This window comes from Artemia franciscana, chromosome 6 (assembly GCF_032884065.1).
Source record: "Artemia franciscana chromosome 6, ASM3288406v1, whole genome shotgun sequence".
Classification (NCBI taxonomy): Eukaryota; Metazoa; Arthropoda; class Branchiopoda; order Anostraca; family Artemiidae; genus Artemia; species Artemia franciscana.
This window is the reverse complement of record NC_088868.1, coordinates 19,392,764-19,416,357: the sequence shown is the minus strand read 5'-3', so window position 1 is coordinate 19,416,357 and position 23,594 is coordinate 19,392,764. Positions and strand designations below refer to the sequence as shown.

The following is a 23,594-nucleotide window of genomic DNA, read 5'->3' as shown; positions in this document are numbered from 1 at the left end:
TGGATAGAATAAACAAATGTCCTTGATACGTGATTGACAGAATCGTACTGGATTCGCTCTCTTTGGGGGAGTTGGGGGGAGGGGTTCAGTGATTTGGCGAGTTTGGTGCTTCTGGACGTGCTAGGACGATGAAAATTGGTGGAGTGAAAACTGGACGTGCACAATTTGACTTGATAAAGTCGTTTTCCCAGATTCGACCATCTGGGGGGCTAAAGGGAGAGGAAAAATTAGAAAAAATTAGGTATTTATAACTTACGAGTGGGTGATTGGATTTTAATGAATTTAGATATTTAGAAGGACCTCGTGACTCAGAGCTCTTATTTTAAATCCCGACCGGCATTAAGCCTCTAATTTTCCTTTTAAAGTAATCTATTGATTCTTAGAATTTTATTAGAGCTCTTACCATATGGGCTCTTCCGACAATGAAAGGTCTCCAAAAAATATTTTTAAATCTAGACAAGGGCAAAAACTAGGAGGCTCAAATCCCCCTCCCCTCAATTGCCGTCAAAAGAACTAGCACACAGGCACCATTGTATCAATATGCTTAAAGGCTCAATTCAAAGCTTTTGATCATTTTAGTGTAATTCATAGTTGTTAACGTTAATTCATAGTTGAAAAGAGCATTAAAAAGCAATATCGAGCGGTAATAAAAGTTTATGGTATAGGTTACTTTATTGTCTTAATTCTGTTGTTTGTAATAAAGGAACGATTTGAAAAAAAAATAGTATAAAGAAGACTCTTCTGGACTAGATACTTTAGTTTAGTGGTAACAATTCTGCCTTTTAGCCATGGTAACATAGGTTCGAATCTTCGATAGAACAATTTTTTAGAAATTTGAATTCGCTTTCAAGGGCTGATTTATTTCAAACGATCAGTTCTCCTAAGATATTTAAGCCAAAGTTGTGAAAATGATGACAACACAAATTTGTATAGTTTATATAAACAACAAACTTTAAAATCTTTTAGTAGTTTCATAGATAATTGAATTCTTATTCATAGATAACTGAATTTTTATTTGCAACTCTTCAAAGATGCCAAAGATAAATTCCCCATGAACTCTTTTTGGGGAAATCCCAGATTTTTCTAAGGCAAAGTTTAAGAGAGATGCGAAGTTAAAACTATATTTGATGCCTTATTTTATCAAACATTCATTTAGTTTCTTTGCATAAGTTGGAAAATAGAATTTTTTGGAAGTATTGAATTTTATAAGAATATAATTTTTATAAGAATTTAAAAATTTTTAGTATTTTTAAAACCTAAGAAAAAGAACAAAAATTAATTACTGCTTCACGTTTCATGTAACATATTTTTGAAAAAAACCGTTTCAAATAAAGTGGTTCGATATATTTCTCTATACTAATTGAAATCTAAAAAACTAGCGCTTTACTGAAAACTAAGCTTTCTTGATTTTTTTTTTTTATAAAGTTAAAATTGTGCCATAAAAGCTATTGATTTTATGTCCGGTGAAAGGCTGTCCAGAGCTATATGAATTGTTTCTTTATTTTTGCACACACTTAAGGGTTTTCATGTTTATATTATGTTTTGTTGTGTAGGTTTTGTGTTTTCAGTAAAGTGTAAGTTTATCAGTATTCTATAAATATAAGGAAATACTACGAACCATTTGTTTGAAACAGTTTTTTTTTCAAAATTATGTTGTTTAAGCCGCGAAGCAGTAATTTTGTTTGTTTCAAGTTTGAACTTCGCTCTTTACTTTCAACAGAAAAGCTTTTTTTTAAATTAATTTATGTTAAGAGCTTTCCCTTGATTTATCAAGCGTATTGATTCGTAATAGATACTGACGCCAGTCTGTCGACCTCAAAGAAATCCAAACCGTTTCTTCGCCATAAATGACAATCGTGACTATCCATTTATTAAACTGGTTAAACAGGAATATCAGTTTTTTTCAAGTACTTTCAAGTTTACAGTATTCAAGATTCTCTCGTGTCCTTTTATAAAATAAAAAAGTGATTTGAGGGCAACGCCCCCTTTCTTGCCACCCGACCTGCCTCCCCCCCCCCGTAGCCTCCAAAAACATCCAATAAAATTCTCTAGATAACCATTTTGTTCAAAACAGGCCAAAGGTTAAATGAATATAAATTAAGCAGTGACATATGGTTTATAATGGAAAAGGGGGCTTGTTTGACACTGAGTTTGTGACAGGGGTTGTTCTCCCAGTCAAGAGGATTTAAAGTTTTTTTGTGGGAATGGAGAGGAGTAGGGGCAGGAAAAGGGCAAAAATTTTCTTGTACCTGATTAATTTTAAATGTGTATTCTTAACTCCTTGAGCCAAGAAGAGCGTAAGGTACAAACAAATTCCAGGCCAGGACCCCACCCCCAATCAAACGGGATGGAAAATAAGGTCAGAGAACTTTTTCCCTCATCTCGAAACTTATATCATTAAGTTTTCAGACTCAGAGTGCTTCGACCCAGATAGAAAAAAAAAATATATTAGTTCCCCAAAAACTCTTCCAAAAATTTCCCCGCCGTTTCTCATAGAAGAGTGATCATAAGAACATGAGAGGGGGACTGATTTAGGTGGTGGCTCATTTCGTTCAAAATAACTGAAAAGTACAGTAAACACGCGTCCTGGGTGGCATATTCCCACATCACCTGTTATAAGGGCCGTATTGTTTACAAAGATGTTTTATAATGGAAAAAGGGGTTTGATTGATATTAGGGGTCTGATTAGCTCAAAGCTTTGAGAGATTGGTCACGTAAAAAGGATCAAAATTTTTGCTGTGGGAGGGAGTAGAGGTCCTTGATATAGGACAAAAAACTGTTTGTCCCTCATCGGCTTAAAATAAGCTAATAAGCAAACAAATACAGCATTTTAATAAGCCCCTATGAATTTTTACATGGGAAGGAGGGAGGAACAATTTTACTGCAGAGGAAGGGGCTGAATTCTAAAACAGAAAGGTAGGATATGGAAAGCATAGAACATTGTTTTTCATAGCATTTGAAAATGCGCAGTGCATGAACTAAAATCTCGCAAAGGCGGCATTTCGTCGCTTGAGTAGAAAAATCATGATGTGAATTTTCAACTCAGTATAAACCGATCATGACCAAAAACGCACAACTAAATATTGAGGTCTTTTTCATTAAAATTGAATCAGTTGTGCAAATTTCTACCATACAAATGTAAAAAATCAGATTTTGTTTTCACTTGGTACTTTAACGATGTCATTGTCATTGGATTATGAAAATACGCCACAGACAAACAAGGACAGGCTCAGGTATAAGCCTGTCCGTGTTTGTGGATTTTTGACAACTAATATTTCAATTGTTGTCATTAATGGTTCTGATTGGTTTCACGAAGAGAAAAGATTCCAGAGACACGAGAAAATGGATATCCATCTTCTTTCCTGCAGTCGTGACAAGGAATGTATTTGGCATTGACTATATAAACATTCTGTTCCTGTGATTTATCTGATATCTCTAACTAGGTCTAGGACAATTTGGCTTCTACTAGAAAGTAATTTTTAGTTCTGTCAAATGGGTAATGAAAAATAAACATAAAGCAGAAGAATTCTTTATAATAAAAAAAAGAACAAACCCGACTCGAAAATACACTTACTAGTAGGAGAAAAATAAGTTTTGACCAGGAAAAAATTGGTACAGAAATGGTTTCTTCACCATCCGGACCGGAAAAAAATGCTTAACAACATATCAAAAATCTAAATCTCTAGCTCAATGCGAAATTGTTTTTTTTTATGTTTTTTTATTTATTTTCTCAAAAACCAGGAAAAAAAATTAAAAACGTAAACTATAATGTTCTACACATCTTTTTAGATCAGCTTTTGGCTCTGAATTCATTTCTGATACTCATTTCGTTGCCTGACCAAAAGAAAAATATTTATCAGCAAAAAAAAAAATAATGGGGAAAAAAACTGTGTCTTTGGGGAAAAAAAATCTTACCAGCGTTTTAGTCTATTTGGCTATGTAAACGAAAGGCTTAGAAAAAAAAAGACTAAACAACAATAAACAGGAATGACGAAACACCTCAGCGCCAAACACCATGAGACAAGGTAGGTTCTAACTTAATGTGTTCAGAGAAAAGCTTTTATCTTATTTTTCAAATATATAAAATTTGCACATCATCAAAATATAGGAACTAGATTTTTCATCATCACAGTTAACTGTTATTCTTCTTCACTAAGTTCTTCTTCTTGAAACTTCGAATTGTTGCACGAGCTTCCCTTACAGGTACGGCAGGCTATAGTACACTCAAGTCCGTTTTTCTTACAGGTACACTTTTCACTATCACAGCCGTCAATACGACACGAGCATTTGATAATTTTCAGCAGCTGAGACGGAGCGGCAGGGAGATCTGTTTTTATTGGCGCAAAAACTTCGTTATCCTGCAGTTTCCATCCCAGGCGTAAAGGGTCTACTGGGTTCCCGAGCCAGATTTGAACTTGGCAGTAGACACGTAGCGAGTGGTACTTCGCTGCTGCCTGAGTCGGTGGCAGTTCTTGTAGATGCACGAAAGTGGTGGCAGTGCTCACTTTTCTGTGAAAGATTAGCTTTCTGGCAGTTTCCAGGTTCGAAACATCAGGGCAACCGTACAGTATCAACAATTCTCGCTCTCCTGCTGCCACAATATCGTCAAGCGATGCGAGCTTGTCGCCAAATATAGCAGCGCTGTCCCTGAAACTCTTGTTGGAAAGTAGCAGCTGAACGGCTTTGCCCTTTCCTATTCCGTAAAGGTGAAAGGTTGTGTCACAACCCAGCACGGCATGACAGAACGGTATCAGATTGCTGACATCTGTTCCTAGCTTCTGCTTCATCTCACTAATATCCTAATAATATCCCATGGGCAGCATCTTTGATTGCTGGACCACCTTCATATCCGTCAAACACAACGATCGCACTAGGGTACCTTTCTTGTACGTAATGGACGTATGAAGCAAAGATGACCTTGAAGGTTGACCCTACCTTCCCTGGAACTCGATGTAGAAGAGAACCACCATCCAAGACGATGTTACACGCAGAAGCAGGTCTTGAGGGTGACTGAGTCTCAATCCCGCAAGCCAGAAAGATCGCTTTTGCAAGCTCTGGCTTATTTGCTTTTCTCATAAGGCCATCGCTTTCGAAAAGAGAAGGAGGAATCGTACAAAGTTCGTACTTGAAGTATTCTTCTCGGAGGTCTGTTCGTTGGGCTACTATTATAAACCGCTGGAAAAGGAGCGCCGGATCTATGTGCACTACCACAGAGGACCCCGCCTTTTTTGGCATTCATTAGGGTCACTTGGTCTTTTTTCTTGAAGACTTGCTCCTTCAAGGTTTTTCCCGTCATCTTACTTAGAATCAACTTTCGAGCCACATCGGCCTCGTCAACATTAACATCTTGGGAAGAAGTTATGCCTTTGGCAATGTTTCTAAGCTGATTGTCACCTCTGAACGGAGAAGATTCTCCGAAGTATCCGACCAGCTTCTGGGTATCGTCGAAGTCACGCTCCTTTCTACTGGAACTCATGTCGCGGTGCTGCTCACTTGTCGAGTAACCAATTTTTGTCAAATTTTGCATCAAGAGGTTGATCTCCAGGCATGCTGGTCTTGACAGAATCCAAATGGCTCTCTGCTGTTCTGTCATCCCACCTCCAGTTGTAAGACCGCCCGATGTTTTCAGACTTCTCATATACTCCTGCTCGATGACAAGATCTGCCGAGAGCCCAGACCAGTGTCGCTCTGATCTTCTAATGGTGTGACCTCCCTGTTCAAATGCTTCGAAGATTGGTGGGTGACTAGTTTGAAGCTTAGCCATCTCTTGCTGGTATATCCAGACCGACTTGACATAGAGGTTATGTCCAGATGCTGCTAGAAACGGAAGCATCTCTACTGCAGATTGTAGGTGCAAATCCCACAGGCCTAGTCTCTCGGCACGTATCAACTTAAGCAGTATCCCAACCATGTCAACATACTGAAACCAGAGCTTCGCAGTTCTCTGAGTCAGCAGATCTTGGCGTCTCTGCTTGAGAAAGTTTTCAAGTTGCTTGAGCTGGGGATCATGACTGAGATCTTCGGGTGGGAGATATCCATCCAGTACGTTAGCGAAGACAGTAGACATGTCTAGAGACGTCAGCGTCGCTTGCTCTTCTTCGAGGAGATGAGCATATATGGCCGAGCTCACGAGAATGTGAGCTCGAACAGCTCTAGAAATCGCTTTTCCAGAAAGAATGTGTGGCACTGCACCAGTCGCGTATACCAATTCCAGAACCTCTTTCAGACCAGAACCTTCCATGAGGTGTCCTATGCATCCGATGAAACTCATCATCAAATTAAAACCGCCTAACTTGAGAACAATACTACTCAGCTCATTCGTCGTGTCGGACTTGAGGATCTTCATAGACTTCCACCAGAGTGGCTGGTCAAATGTGAGAACGGGTGTGAATCCGTAGGTTCTGCCTTGCGAAGCTACAAAGCGCAAGGATGAGTAAAGGCAGGATTCGCTGCTAGACGGGAGGTCAATCATGGGCAAAAATAAGACGCTTGCCTTGCTGCGAAGGTTTCCCGTTTCATGATGTATTTGGTTAGAGAAAACTGACTGCATGAATCCATTCCAGCTCGGCCTTGGGACATTCAGGAACTCGGTAGCTAACCAGAGCTGATCGAGTGAGGCATACGGGTCGTTGACATTTTTGCCAGGGATCTTCTCATATTGCACCTTTGAAAGCACTGTCTCACTTAAGCGGTAAGGGTAGATGGGAATTTTTCCTTTTTGGGCTACTTCATCTAATGAAACTTCAACTCTCGGAATGGGCGATCGGCTGTTAATGAGAGGAGGCGTGACTGTTGCTAGCAGAGCCATCCCATGGAAAGTATTTCTTCCGTCCATCGTGCAAACATCGCGATCTGCATTATCAGCTACATGCTGCACAGCATGTGCGGAGGTAACTCCTGCAAGGCTAGATTCATCATGGACTGATGCACAGCGTTTAAATTTCTGGACTTCAGCATAGGAGGAGCAGAATCCATGGCTGTGTAAAGTGTCAATAAGAAATCTGGACTTGAAATGGTGATCCAGTTGCACTGCTAAGCCTAGTTGCAGTGGACAAATGAGGGCACGCGGGCGAGCTGCTCGAACGATGGAATTGCCAATGGCAAGCACTTTGAAGGAAATATCGGTTCCAACGAATATTTCATCTAAGAACACCATTAGGCTATCAGGTAGAGAGCCTTCCAGCTGTTCTCCAGAAGAAATCCGCTTTGCGGTCATATATGATTCCTTCTATGCTGTCAGTCCTTTGATATCACTTTTGATAATCTTTGCTGCTGCTCTAATAAGCTTGATTTTCTCACTCTCTTCGTTATCGGTTTTGTCCAAGTAATAAAAATTCTGGAGTATCGCTGATGCTTTTTCTTTGAATGTCACCACGTCAGCCTTACCGTCAATAGTTGCAAATACTAGCTGGTCACTGAAATATTCCAGAAGCTTGCTCTTCAAGTACTTGTTACGGTACGGTTCAAGGTCTGTCCCATTCAAAAGCTCTCCCATTTTAACAACAAGTTCACTGACTGTATACTGTTCTTCGTCATTTTCTTCGAAAAAAGTAGCCAGCTTCAAAAACGCCTGATATCTTTCATCGTGACCTGGCCTCCCCCTTTTTGGACGTTTTTTATCTGGCTCAGTATCTTCGAGTATTCCAAAAAGTTCTTGCGTCGCAAATCTGGCTGGAAGAATCGAAACATAGAAGAACAGGCTGCGTGATAAATTGTGTCAACTGCGTGCAGGTCTGACACTGCACATATTCGGCGGAAAACGTTATTTGACCAATCATCATCACGGATTTTGCACACTGTCTTTATACTCTCTTCAAAGTCTTTAGTCCGAACCTTGTACCACTCGTGTCCTTTTCTGTGGGTAGTGTGGAGATTTATCCTTGTAGTGCAGAAAAAGCAACACTCTTGGAAGTTGAAACTTGGAGTCCGTGATCGGAGTACCACTTTTTCTGCTTCCGTCTTTTCTTGCAAGGTTCGTCGTCTCTCATTCTCAATTTTCGACAGGTATGTTTTGTTTATGAAAGTCTTTCTGCAAGCAACATGGACTTGGTTCCCTGCCTCGACAGAGATGCTGGTACCTCTTGTTTTGCTAGCTTCATTGATCGCCGTAGCTCCTTTTTCTGCCAGTACCGACGATTCTGAGGTGTCTATTGAACGTTCACAAAGGGGACATAAAACTGCGGTCTCAGCCATCTAAAAAAGAGAACTGGGAATAAGTGAGCTGTCGGTGAATGTTACAACGAAAACCCTCATTCTGAACCGAAAAATTCGTGCTCCTCTTCGAAAAATACCCCGTGATCGTGTATCGCTTGATTTTTTTTAATTTTTTTTTTTTACTTCATACAAAAACAAAAACAAAACATAAAATAGAATTAAATGATGAAACCTGATGTTTCTGTCTAATAAAAGAGCACAAAAACAATCGTTTCTTAAAAGGGAAACCATCAATAAACTACTTTTCTTTTCACGGTTCCTCATTCTCGGATTCTGGAAATATCTAAAAAATAGGCGCAAAAAACGTGAAAAAAAGGGAATTTCGCAATGGGGTGTAGATTTAGATTTTTGATATGTTGTAGAGCTCTCTTTTCTGAACACAGTGGTGCAAAAATAACTTCTGTACCAATTTTTTCCTGGTTCGACCATTTTTTTTCCGTATCTTTCCCCTACTATACAGGCTACAGCTACGAAGATAAACTATGGCTCCTGATTGTCGAATGAGGAAAGCCATATTGACTCCTAATACCATTGATATTTATGTACTTTTAAAAATCGTTATTTTATAAAAATATTATGTATTATATTTCATAAATTATACACAAACACACACACATATATATATATATATATATATATATATATATATATATATATATATATATATATATATATATATATCATTCGATATTTATGTACTTTTAAGAATAGTTATTTTATAAAAATATTAGGTGTTATATTTCATAAATAATATATATATATATATATATATATATATATATATATATATATATATATATATATACATATACAGTTAGTACCGTTCGAGTGCCTTGTCAATAGATGGTTTGGCTTTTGCTGAAATGTGATGTTGTTGACAACATCACAGCAAAATGATTCATCAAGGCCTAGTCTACCAGTCTAGGACAATTTGGCTTCTACTAGAAAGTAATTTTTAGTTCTGTCAAATGGGCAATGAAAAATAAACATAAAGCAGAAGAATTCTTTATAATAAAAAAAAGAACAAACCCGACTCGAAAATACACTTACTGGCTACAGCTACGAAGATAAACTATGGCTCCTGATTGTCGAATGAGGAAAGCCATATTGACTCCTAATATCATTGATATTTATGTACTTTTAAAAATCGTTATTTTGTAAAAATATTATGTATCATATTTCATAAATAATATATATATATATATATATATATATATATATATATATATATATATATATATATATATATATATATATATATATATATATATATATATATATATACCATTTGATATTTATGTACTTTTAAAAATAGTTATTTTTAAAAATATTATGTGTTATATTTCATAAGTAGTATATATATATATATATATATCCATCAGAGCTTATTCTTGAGCCTAGTCATGGCACTGGTCATGAAGATCATTTCTTAGATTTAAATATTAATATTTGTGATAATAATAAATTAAGTTTTAAAATGTATAATAAAACGGATGATTTTGATTTTGAAGTGATTAGTTTCCCATTCCCTGAAAGTAATATACACTCAAATATCACATATTCAGCGTTTTTCTCGCAGTTACTTCGTTATGCAAGGATTTGTAGTAATTATATTGATTTTAAAAATAGATGTAAAATCTTAAGCCAAAAATTGATATCAAGAGGTTTTTCTGCAAATAAATTGACTTGGCAATTTAAAAAATTTAGTTTTCATTATAACGAACTTTTAAATAAATATCAAAAGAATTATCTAGAAATACTTAAAGAAATTTTTAACTAATTTCGGAGGTTCGAGAAATGTTGTCACAGCGCCATTTATTTTCAATTGTGTTTCTAATTGAGCGCATTTTTTAAAAAATTAGCCACATGGTAAAGATGAATTCTATAATTGTTTAGTTCATTCAGGTTTTTTGCAATGTGTTAATATTTGTGATTTGGTAAAATTTATAATATTTAGTTTACCTATTGTTGCTAAAGGGAGGGATATATTAACAGGATAAGCTTGTTTTGGTTTTACTTGGTTGTTTTACATTTGCTGGTTTTTTTTTCATAGGCATGTATTTTGGGGGTGATACCTGACGCGGGGATGCCATGGATATTCTGTGGTAGCCACAACACTGTGCTGGGTAGAGAATTTAGAGTGGCGAAACCCTATATAGGCCAGTGTATTCTCCTGATGAGCCCTTATGTTGGGTGTTGCCTCTGAATTATTTGTCTATATTATTTTTTCTGTTGTTCGGTAAATGACGACTTATACTTATTGACGACATGACTGCCTGTCCATGGATTATTCTTTATGGTTGATTGTATGTGGCTATACTGTTTGACCTATGTGATTGTATGGATGAGTAGGGTTAAGGCCTCATTCAAGTGCTGGTCTATATTAATCACTAATTTAGGAAAACAGTCTTCCTTTTCTCCTTCTGTCTCTTTTTTTTTTTTTTTTTTTTTTTTTTTTTTTTTTTTTTTTTTTTTTTTGTGTTTGTGCTGTAGCATTGGTGATTTCTCTTTTCATGATATATATATATATATATATATATATATATATATATATATATACTTATATATATATATATATATATATATATATATATATATATATATATATATATATATATATATATATATATATATATATATATATATATATATATATATATATATATATATATACAGTTAGTACCGTTCGAGTGCTTTGTCAATAGATGGTTTGGCTTTTGCTGAAATGTGATGTTGTTGACAACATCACAGCAAAATGATTCATCAAGGCCTAGTCTACCAGTCTTTGCCCGTTTTCAAATCTATGTCCCAGGCCAAACTTTCCAAGAACTTGGGGGTGGTATGATCCTACGGACCAACTCCTGCGTTGAAGTCCCCATCAGCTATCAGATAGTTTCGTGCAAAAACTGAAGAAGACGCTATTTGCAAATCGTCATAGAATTCATCCTTAGAGGTAACAGTAGCATCACGAGTAGGAGCATATGCGAAGAAAATGGATACGTTTGCAGGGCTTCCTTAAGCCTAACCCTGGCAGTTTAGGAGAAAAAGATTCCCAATAAAGAAAATGCGTATATGGTTTCTCGGTTCATAATGAAACTACCGCCGTGAAATCCCGAGTTATCGTCTACTCCGGGGTAGAAAAACGATTGCAGCGTTTCGGGTCCTATTATCACTGCAGAGTCAGAACCGGAGATTCCAGTCTCGGAAACGCATAACATTTCAATCCTGTACTTCTCCATCTGATGTGGAGAGTTTGCGCGGCTTCTTGTTTAACAGATCTAACGTTACAACAACCAATAGTTGTTCTTGATTTTGCTTGTTTTATGAATGGTTTGCCTACTTCTCGACATCCGCGCCAAGGGGATTGCGTCACTTGGCGGGAACACATTAGCCGTATTCATAACTTTTATTGTTCTGAGATCCATCGATGTTTCTTGTGAATAGAATTGATTGCATGGTCTACTCTATCAATAAACAATATAATGTTATTTATAATATACTATAAATTATGTTTTATGACACAGGCTTTAGAAGCCGTTTTCTTTTGCTGAACCGATCCATTCTCCGAATGAGGCTGAAATATAATTTTTTCTACATCCTCTAACTTCAGCAAAACTATTGAATAGATGTTTTTTTCAAATTGTTTGTGGAATCAGGGCCAGATAAAGGGAGATTGGAGCGATTTGGTCCAATTAAGACCCCGCACTACCATCAAAACAGGGCCGTATCCAGGATTTTTGTTTTGTGGGGGGAGGCTTACCAAAAAATCTTCCCTTGGACTTTCGCCAGTTCACTCCTTACGATCGAGCACGTGTCCACTAGGCGTACTATTGTATATTTAAGTGTTTTTTTTTTTATTGTATCGCATTACCTAATCAAGTATTTCAGTATTAATGCACTTAATATATCAACAGAGCCGACCAAGAGTTTTTGTCAAGTAAACTGAATACCTACAAAACGAAATTTAAACGACGATTTTTCTTCCCTGCAAAACCGTCAATGACCTTTTCGTGGCAGACATCAATGTCTCTATGAATGGGGGTTAGGGCTAAACCACTCAGCCTTTCTTGTTCTGTTGAATTTCTTAGCCAGGTATTTAACCCCCTAATTGTAGAGAAGCTTCTTTCCGGTGTAACAGTACTGACAGGCAACGTTACAAGGACGTCCCGTAGGAGAAAGAATATTTTGAAAAAACCTGAAGTCACCTTCGTAAGGAGAAGATACAGCATAAGAAAACCTTTCTGTGATAAAAGTTTTTCAAATATACTGCGCCAAAGCTCAACCTCTTGCTTCGAGCAGTCTGACTTGGGAAGAATACCGCCATATGACTCAAGCAAAGACTCTAATTTTAAGGTTTTGAGATCAACAGTTGCAATCTTCGGAGGGACAAGGACGCTGTGATGAGACAACAGATTCTGGTAGAGTTCGAAGTGTTGTTTTAAATACAATATGAATTAGTCTAGAAAAGGAATAAACAGAGAGGTTCTACAGTGAGTGAGAAGATCGGGATTGTCAAGATGAGATTTCCTTCCACCTCTTGTTCTTGGGCAAGTCATCTCAAGCCCTAAAGTAGTTGCAAAAGACTGAGCTTTGTCGAGAAGAGGAGCGAAGGTAGTGACAGAATCTTGTCACATTGTCATTGTTCTAGAAAGAACAGTGTTTACATGTCTACAAGCGCAGCCAAGTCCCAGTCGACCAACTGAAGAGTCTTGCACAAAGGCAGCTTCAGGCAGAAAAGTTCCTTTACTGCACGGAGACACATAACGAACTGGGACTAGCTCATGACATCCAGCATTTGCGACGCTTTAGCTGACTTTTCTGTGTTGCTGTTCTCTTCAAGAGCTTTAAGAGAACGCAGAATTGGCTGGAAGAGCTCAAGGAAACGCATGACTGAATCATGGCACTCAACCCGTCTTGTTTCGTAGACTCTGGTGAGGTTCTGTTTTTGCGAGAGTTTGTTGGTCTTTTCTTTCAGATTTTGGGTTCTGAGTGGCAAAGCACTGTAGAACTTGCCGATTTGTGATAGGGTTCCGAAGAAATGCTTAAAAGCTGGAATAAAGCAGACAGACGAAATGACGAGGTTGAGACTGTGTGCCCTACAGTGCCTTCGGATGTTGTTGGCGTATAACGGCCTGAATCCCCCTTAGATGGCCGCTCATCTGTGCCGCGTCATCATACCCGTGGCCAACCATTTTGTTTGAGTTAACCCAAGGCTTTCCAAAAAATACAGACTTACCGGATCGAGAACTTATCCAGATAGATCCATAACTGAGACAAAACCAAGAAAATACTGATGAAGATTTCCAGCAGAGATGTAGCAGACTCAACCGCATAACCGCTCCATGTTGGAAATGTCCGCCGTTTCGTCAGCGAACACCACAAAGTAAGGACTTGCGTTTACTTTTTTTGATAAAGGATCGTTGAAGAATTTCTCCACAAGCGACAACCCGACTATTTTGCACCACTGGTGAAACAAACGCTGCATTTGCTGCTGCGGAAAGAAGATGTTTCACCAGACTTTCGTTGCCGTCCCTTACCCTTAGTCGCAAAAGAGCTCGGAAATTGCCATCATTTTGAGATGGTTCTGGATCCACCCAACGAAACTTTCTTCTACCAGATATTGGAAAAGTGTATGCAATATCTGGAGTCCAAGGACTCTTTGGCAGACGAAGTTTGGACGCTGTGTCGAGTGACGACGATTTATAGACAAACGGTCCGATGTCATTTGGAACCTAATAAGATTTGTTAATAGTGTGCCTTGAAGTTACTGTATCGAGTGGACTGGAACGTCAATCAATTTTAGCGTCCTCAAGTTTAACCTGAGCATCAGCAACCGCTTCCGTGTTAGACCACAGGGGCAGATGAACAAGCCACAGACAACCCTCCAACGAACTTATTAGAAATAAATACCCTTATGATCTTAGGTGCAAAAACCGTTGTTATATCACATTTCCTTTTGATTTTTCGAATCACTTTTCACTTAAAAAAGTCGAAAACTGAACATATAAAACAAACTGTCTTGTGACCCCTTTATGTTTTCTGTTTCGTAATTACAAGCTCCGCAACGTATGACCCATTGACTGCAACAGATTTGTGATTATCAAGGTTACTGTTTGCGAAAATTGTTTATATGCATTGTTGGTACTTTTGTACGATTTGGAAAAAAATAGGGGGATGGGAGGGTTTAATCAGGGTAAGCCCCCCTGGATACGACCTTGCATCAAAATGAATATTATTTTTTCGGCATTGTTAAATATGGAACAAGCATTTCTTATACTTTTATACAAAATATTCCTTCATGATTCCTGTAAGCGTTTCTCCTGTAAAGAGATTTTTTCCAGGCTGAAACTAATAAAAAAAAAAAACTATCTGATATAAACAACGGATCGCTAATAGATTAAATAGTTCATCAGTTATACGGAATGAAAGTTAACACGTACGGAAATTAAATCTTCTGACAATTTTAGAAGAATTTACAGAGCAAAAACTTAGAAAAATATAAATTTATGTATTCATATTCCTTGATATAAACTTATATTCAAGAAATTCTTTGGCGTTTTGTAAACGAGAAATCATTGTAACTTATTTGTTTATGCATGTATCTATTTTTGAAATTTTCTCGAAAACGGCTCCATAATTGGAGGGGGGGAAATTGTCCTTTTGGTATCTTCTGGCCTGAAACAACCATCTAGACAGGTCGCATATGAGTAATATCATATCAACGAGCAAATTCTCAAAAGTACAAATACGCCATTTCCGTCCCACGAGTGGTTCTATAGCTTTTAATACCTTCGACGCATGTAAAAATACACAAGAAACCTAGCTGAGTATAATATACCAAATGTAATGATTCTACGATAAGATAAAGATATTTATTTCAAAAAGATCATTATCACAAGCCCTCAAAGGGCCGAATTCGGACTTCAGAGTCGACTAACAAAGCAAACAAAGCAAAAAACACTAATAATGATGAATAATCAAATTTTGAGTAAAAAAAAAAAAAATCTGTCAAACTAAACTTGAACAAATACAAGTCATAAAATAAGGGAAGGGGACAAAAAATCTAATAATACAGAAAAGAACAATAAATAAACATATATATCTACAAATTAAAGGGGACACTAAAAAAAGTCCAAGTGCTGAAAGGCATTTTCAGCAGTTCTATAATGCCTAGAGGACAGAAACGTATATTAACAATTGCTCAAAATGAATAAGCTGAACCATCAAATGAGACAATATTAAGAGAACGAACTGAGAAATGTAAATTAACAATGGGTGAAAATGAACAGTCTAGACCACCAAATATGAGCAATCCAAGCAGCTAAAGCAAAGGGCATTGAAAAAATATTTGAAGTAAAGGTAAATGAAAATGAAGAAAAAATTTGCGGTTAAAATATTCGTGAAAATGACAGTTAAAATGAGTCAAAAACAAAAGTGAAGAACAAAGAAAACTACGGTTTAAGGAAAAACGGCAGCGAAAATTAAAACGAGTCAAAAACAAAAGTAAAGAACTAAAAACTATGTTGTCACTGGAAAAATGTCTAAAGTAATGATAAACAAAATTAAGGTACAAAAAAATATGCGATTAAAAGTTGATTAGAAGCGAGGACCAGAATGAATCGAAAATGAAAGTAAAGAGCAAACAAATATGTGGTTAGAAAATAAGTGACAGTGAGAATCAGAACGTGTCAAAAATGGAAGTGAAGAACAAAGAACTGTGTAGTTAGCAGACACACGAAAGTGAGTATGAGAACGTGTCAAAAATGAAAGTGAAGAACAAAGAATTGTGTTGTTAGAAGACAAATGAAAGCGAAGAGCAGAACGAGTCTAAAATAAAAGTGGATAAGAAAGAAGCCATCGCAATCTTCGACGCCAACAAACTTTAACACAAAACCAAGTACAAACGTACAAAGATGCCGAAAACGATGGAAGTGTCAATTTCAAATCAATGAGATCCTTCAATGTTGTAGATATTCACTATGGTGTCCTCTATTTTTCCTCATAAAAAGTAGCCAACAAAGGTGATTTATTTGGGCGTTGCTGCTTGCTTGGTCGAACTGCATTGCCACCTCCGCAATTTCCAAATGAATTGGTTTGGCTTACTGTAGGACATCACTTACTCTCTAAAGAGCTCCACAAACAAATGCAAAATTTGAACTCATGTTTTGCTTTTGTTTCATTCAACGTAAGCGATGATCGAACCATCAATATTCGTAACGTTTTCAGCTTCAACGTAGCTTATCACAAAATTCATCTAACGCCACATCCATCACAGACCCCTGAATGTGATTTTGAACCACCGCGAGATATAAACAACTGTGCCTAAGGTTACATGAAAGTGCGAATAGTCGAGGATGATTTAAATCAACCTGCTCTAACCTGTTCTAACCTGCTATAGAATATGGTGCGAGAGCGGTAGAACAAGGTCAGGAGTGGTTAATGATATTCGCATTCATTTCAAACGTAAGTTCTCCAAAGCGCTAACCGAACACCGATCTGACCTTATTGCTGAAAATAGTGCAAAAATTGATCCTAACCCAAAATCATTGTGGAAATTTATAAAATGTAAAAAGAGGAATGATTATAACGATGCTAGTCTGTCGCCGTCTGGAAGGGATTGGGTAAATTATTTTCAGTCTGAATTTGCCTCTCCAGATTCATTCCTTACAGATAAGTTAGAGCCCGAGTTAGTCCTACAGCTGCAGAGTGCCCCCGATGCACTAGGTTTCGTGGTAACTCTCCCTAGTGTTTGTGCAGCAGTATGAAAGGCTAAAAAGAAGTTTTCTAGTGGTACTAACAATATTTGTGGAATGCACTTACTGAATGGTAGTCTTAAATTGGTGGAGCTCCTAGCACTATTGTACCAGATGATTCTTACAAATGGTCTTGTGCCTGACTTCTTTTCCACAGGATTTATCACACCTGTCCTGAAGAAGGAGAAAGATCCCAGCCAGTGCTCTTCTCACCGTTCCATAACTGTAGTGCCAGTATTGTGTAAAATATTCGATCTGCTTATAACTAACGAAATTAATCGAGTTTGTGTAACGCCTGATTCTCAGTTTGGTTTCAAAAAACTTGCCAGTAGGGAACATGTGCACCGTTTAATATGTAATATTCTTATAGAATGCGACAAACTTAAAGAAAAATTATTTGCTGCTAGTCATGATTTGCGTTGGGCTTTTGACTCGTGTATCCATAGCCAATAACTTCTCAGTGCCTCGAAACGTGGCCTTGATAAGTCGATCATTGAACCACTCTGAAACATAGATAGTAAATTGAAGGTCTTTGTAAAGGTTCCCAGGCAAATTGGCCCTATTACTTGGACTACTATTATTCCTGTAAGAAAAGGAATTATACAGGGAGCAATATCCTCCCCATCTCTGTATAATATAAGCATATTAGATGCACAGGCAGTTGTTCTTTCAGGTTTTATTTTTAGAGTTTTGGAAGCTTTGTTATTGAATTTTGCAGACGATATTTTTAATTTGAGTAGGACTAGAGTTTTGATTGAAAAAAAATTGCAGTGTTATGTGATTCTTATTCGGCAATAGGTCTTTCTTTCAACAAATCAAAGTGTGAAGCAGTGTCTTTTAATTCGAATTACCGGGACGGTGCTCCAGATGTGCAGTGTAAAGCCTATAGTATTAAAGCTGTATCTATCCCCATGTATCTCGGACTGGTAATAGGTAATGATGTGAACTAGACCCGACACTTATTAGTAGATCATTTTACAAAAGCTAGAATGGGCTATGGAATGCTCGTTGCAAGTAAGGCTCTATACAACCGCCATATTAGAGCCCGTCTTTTTATGGCTATAGTTCTGCCTCATGTGATAGCTCAGTCACCATTTTGGGACCTTCTTTCAAATGCTGATAAAAAATCAATTAATGCAACTCATTTTTGGTTTTGCAAATATATTCTTGGTTTCCCACCATGGACCAGCAATCACTGTTTAATAGCGAAATATAAAATTGTTCATCCTTTCGTTGCTGTTGAGGATAGAATCATTAGGTTTAAACAGGATTTAGATCCCAACAATACATATTTCCATGCATTTGTTTAAGTGTTAAAAAAATTGTCTATTGTTTTTCTCTTGTAAATATTTTTTCGTAGATAGCTTCGAAAACCACACTGCCTTTCCATGACGAAAGTAAAACAGTTCAAAATAGGGATGAAACTTTTAATTGAAAGTGAATAGATATAAAAATTATTTAACTGGATATTTCGAACACATATACAGTGTTCATCATCAGCAGTAAAACTGGTGATGAACACTAGTCGAAATATTTTTTCTTTTGAATTCTTTTTTTTATTTGTACTTACTCTGCTTTTGACGTTTATATGACGGTTATTGTGACGTTGTGACGAATAAAATTTCATTCATTCATTCATACATACCGAATTTGAATTTTACGGATGTATTTAATATTTATAAAGGGCCCCACCAAAAAAAATCGAACTAGACCCCGCATCTAGTCGATCCGGCCCTGTATGGAATAAGATAAACTGTTTTAATAACTGTGGTTTTCAGTGCATTTGAAATCCTGGAGGTTTTTTCCGCCCGGCATTAAATAAAAACCTGTAATACTCTTCCTGGTTCTTGTATGATAAACCTACTACCGCTAAAGTTGTTCATTCATTGACGCATTATAGAACTTTTTGTGGCACTCGGTATTTACCAAGTGACATATAGTAATCGCAAATTCTGTCGGGTCTGTCGGTCCCGGTTTTGCTAGTTTAGGCATTTCCAGACAAGCTAGGACGATGAAATTTTGCAGGCGTATCAGGGACCAGACCAGATTAAATTAGAAATAGTCGTTTCCCCGGTTCGACTATCTGGGGGGAGTGGGGGACGGTTAAATCGGAAAAATTAGAAAAAATGAGATATTTTTAACTTACTAACGGGTGATCGGAACTTAATTAAATTTGATAGTTAGAAGGATAGTTACATCCCGGCTGGATCTGGTGACATTGGGGGGAGTTGGAGGAGGAAACCTAAAATCTTGGAAAACGCTTTGAGTGGAGCGATCGGGATTAAACTTGGTGGGAAAACTAAGCACAAGGCCTAGATACGTGATTGACATAACCGGAACGGATCCGCTCTCTTTGGGGGAGTTGGGGAGGGTTAATTTAGAAAAATTAGAAAAAATGAGGTTTTTTAACTTACGAAGGAGTGACCAGATCTTAATGAAGTTTCAGATTTAGATGGATCTTGCGCTTCAGAGCTCTTATTTTAAATACCTACCAGATCCGGTGACATTGGGACAGTTGGAGGAGAAAACCGGAAAACTTGGAAAAGGCTTAAAATGGCGAGATCAGGATGAAACTTGGTGTGAAGAATAATCACAAGTCCAAGATACGTGACTGATAAAACCGGACCGGATCCGCTCTATTTGGGGGAGTTGCGGGGAGGAGGTATAAATAAGAAAAATTAGAAAAAATGAGGTATTAGTAACTTACGAACGGTTGATCAAACATTAATGAAATTTAATATTTAGATGGATCTTGTGCTTCAGAGCTCTTGTTTTAAATACTTACCAGATCTGGTGACATTGGGACGGTTGGAGCGGAAAACCGGAAATCTTGGAAAACGTGAAAATTGAGGCAATCGTTATCTTACGAATGGGTGATCGGATCTCAATACAACTTGATATATAGAAAGGTCTTATGTCTGAGATGCTCTATATTCAATTCGAATCGGATCCGTGGGCATGGGGGTTGGAGGGGGAAACAGAAATCTTGGAAACCGGAAATCCTGAAAAACGCTTGGAGTGGAGAGATCTGGATGAACCTTGATGGGAAGAATAAGCACAAGTTCTAGATACGTGCTCGACATAATTAGAACGGATCCGCTCTCTTTGGTGGAGTTGGGGCTAATTCGGAAAAGTTAGAAGAATTGAGGTATTTTGAACTTAAGAACGGATGACCGGATCTTAATGAAATTTGTTATTTAGAAGGAACTCATGTCTCAGAGCTCTTATGTCAAATCCCGACTAGATCTGGTGACACTGAGGGGTGTTGGAAGGAGAAAACCGGAAATCTTGGAAAAGGCTTAGAGTGGAGAGATCGGGATAAAACTTGGTAGGTAGAATCAGCAAATGTCGTAGATACATGATTGACGTAGCCCGACTGGATTTGGTTACTCTGGAGGAGCTAGGGGGAGTCCAGTGCTTTGGCGAGTTTGGTGCTTCTGAACGTGCTAGGACGATGAAAATTGGTAGGCGTGTCAGGGACCTGCACAAATTGACTTGATAAAGTCGTTTTCCCTAATTTAACCATCTGGAGGGCTGAAGGGAGAGGAAAAATTAGAAAAAAGGAGGTATTTTTAACTTACGAGTGGGTGATCGGATCTTAATAAATTTTGATATTTAGAAGGACCTCGTGTCTCAGAGCTCTTATTTTAAATCCTGACCGGCATTAAGCCTCTGATTTTCCGTTTAAATCAATCTATTGATTCTTAGAATTTGCTAGAGCTCATTCTATATGAGCTCTTGGCTCTTGGCTCTTCCGACCTCGTCACAAGTGCCATATAAGCTCTTAGCTCTTGTTTGTTTATTTTTTAAGTCTTTTTTCAGGTTTGCGTGATACAAGACAAAGAGGAGTGACATAATAGATGGAAAATATATAATTTGGGCTGTATATTGGCACATTACGGGGGGGGGGAAGTATTTTAAACAGTATGAAGAAAGCAATTTTTACTACGTAATATGCAGAATAATTGTATCTAACACATTAGGCATGCAGAGCCGCTGTACTTTACCCCCCCCCCTACCCCCTGAATGCGAATGTATAGCCCAAATTTTTTTTCCTCAGTATTATATTTTTATTATGCTTCGGTATATTTCATTAGGATTGAGCGTCAGAGAAATATATTAGAAGAATATTAGCTAGTGGGTATGTCATACAAATTTCCTATGTTGCTTGTTTTATTGACTTGATTAACTTTGCTTCTGAACGTTTTATCGTCATTCAGTTGTAGATTTTCATTTGACATATATTACTGATTTATAGGTGGATGATGCAACTTTACAAGTTTATAAAGATGGTGAGTACGCCTCTTACCTAGACCTTGAATGTTCTTTGGCTGAGCAAGCTGATGAAATCGAAGGAATTTCTGACAGGTATTTTATTAACATTATTTATCTTTGTCTGTTTTTTAATGAAATTGGGGACGTTGGTGCAACCGTGCACTGGATCTGGAAGTAGCAAACCACAGTTATTGAATTCACACTTAGTCTAAACGTTTTATGCATAATTAACAACAAATTCATATATCAATAGAAGGCTTATAAACAGATAAACGTTCTAGGGCTTAATTTTGCTACATTAAATCAGATATAATATTGATTCGTTTATTAAATGCCTTTGATGACCTATACTTTCCAGGTAATTGTAAGAAAAGGTTGTTTTGTTGGAACTTTGTAGAGAATGTTTATTCTTTCACATTTCTACACTCACACGCACACTCATCCCATGGTAAGCAGGGGGTGCCAATTCATGAAAACATTGAGGGGAATGTATTTTTAAGAAACAAGGGGGTTAATTTCGTTTTTTTGATCTTTCTTAATGAAAACACCAGAAACTAGGGTTTTATCAAAATTTAGGCGGGGTGGGTTACCAGGTGTAACCCACCTGCCTCATTCGACACCCCCTGCTGGTAGGACCTCACTTACCTACTATTGACCCTAGGCCACAAATAATGACTGTGTCCCTAGATGTGTTTAATTATTAGGATGTTTAGCATGAAACATATTATATAAGGGCCTGACCGCCCATCAAAAGGCAGTCGGGGACATGATAAATTAATGACCAAAATAAACGTTTCATTTTTTACAATGCTGAGTCTTTTATTAAAATTATGCAGGCATAAGTAAATAGAATAAACAAATTTTTATAAATTTTCCTTTTATCTAGTGCTGTAGCCAGTGGTCAGTTGCAAAAATAATGAGTCAGTGTTTTCCAAGCCATACAAAATATATCATAGATGGAATAGCTTAAGTTTGTGCAAAATTATATCTTTGTATGATACTTTTGATTGCTTCTGTCCTTGTCCTTAGTTTTTGGGTAATATGAAGAATATTAGATGTTCGATTCTAAATTATTTCTACCTTGCCTTATTCATAGTTAAAGGTTCTTACAAATTATTATCATATCAATGAATCTATTGCTAAAAATAAAGAAAAAATCTTAAAAATAATTCTAAAAATTACCAAGATTAAGTTAAATTTGGTATTTTCTATACTGAGGAATCAAAATGTTATACCGTATTCTGCTTATAGTCAGACTAGTATTAAATTGCAACTTCCTTGTTTGTAAGTGTAATTGTATACACTTGGTTTTAGGGTATAAAAACAGTCTGGTTGTAGGTTTCTAGTTGGTTAAACTTCAGAAAAAAATAAATGCCAATTTATTCTGTCCATAAAATACTGCAGCCAAGAGATCCTTAACAACGATCACTCTATTTGGTTAGAATTCAGTTATGGTAATGGATTTTACATGTGATTTAATTGGATGGTTTACGTGAAAGTGGATAACTTTCTATAATCCAAATTTTATCAAAATAAATGTTCCTTTAAAATTTTACTTATGGGATTTGGAAATATTTCAACTAGAAGAAAACTGCATGAATAAGAATGGCACCTAAGAAAAGTGTCCTTATGAAAGATTTGCGCTTAAAAGGCCCGGACACACCGAACATACCAATAGAAAATTTCATTTGGAATGTTCTCCCATGAAAATTGCACCAATCAAAGATCTGCAAAAAAGATTGCGTCCATGGAATCAAGCACCGCTGCTAAATTGAACTTGAAAAATTCTCACGGGAAAATTGGACCCGTGAGATCTTCTGTCTCTGAAAGATTGCAATCATAAGAAAATGGTTTTGAGCAACATTAGATCCGTAGTAGAGGGCATATAGAAATCTAGAAATCAGGGGAAGACCCAAAGCCTAATAATGAAGAACTTTATTTTCTGAGCCGTTTCACCTGCACTTCTGGGGCTTAGGAAGTTGACGGCGTGGGCCTTTAGAAAATGTATACCTTTTAAAGATTCCACCCTTAAATCAAGTCGTATTTTTTATCTTTGATATTAGCTAGCGCATAATATTAAAAAAGGCTAGCTGGATAAGATATTAGCGGAGGATTCTATCTTGAAGGGTAAGGGACAAATGAGTTTTGTTGAATCTAGGTTTGCAGCGTAAGGAGGATTATTTGAAACAGTTTTGGAGTTAAGAGTTTTTGCACAAATGAGATATTTTCCTGATAGCAAGCAAGCAGCACTATACCTAGATTCAATATAATATATTCAGCATGTGCTAAAGTTACAGCCCTTAGATGTGGAAGGGGACTCAGCAGCTATGATTCTTAGATGCTTCGTAAGCT

At 37.1% G+C, this 23,594-nt stretch overlaps 1 protein-coding gene across 8 annotated transcripts in view; it reads left to right on the top strand.

Annotated features, from left to right (window-relative positions):
* LOC136028152 (uncharacterized) overlaps positions 1 to 23,594 on the top strand; it is a 202,470-nt gene that overhangs the window by 79,442 nt on the left and 99,434 nt on the right. For all 8 annotated transcript variants that reach the window (XM_065705822.1, XM_065705821.1, XM_065705820.1 and 5 more), the window contains exon 7: positions 21,226 to 21,335. In XM_065705822.1, the coding sequence (XP_065561894.1) occupies positions 21,226 to 21,335 (110 nt within the window). The remainder of the gene's footprint in view (positions 1 to 21,225; positions 21,336 to 23,594) is intronic.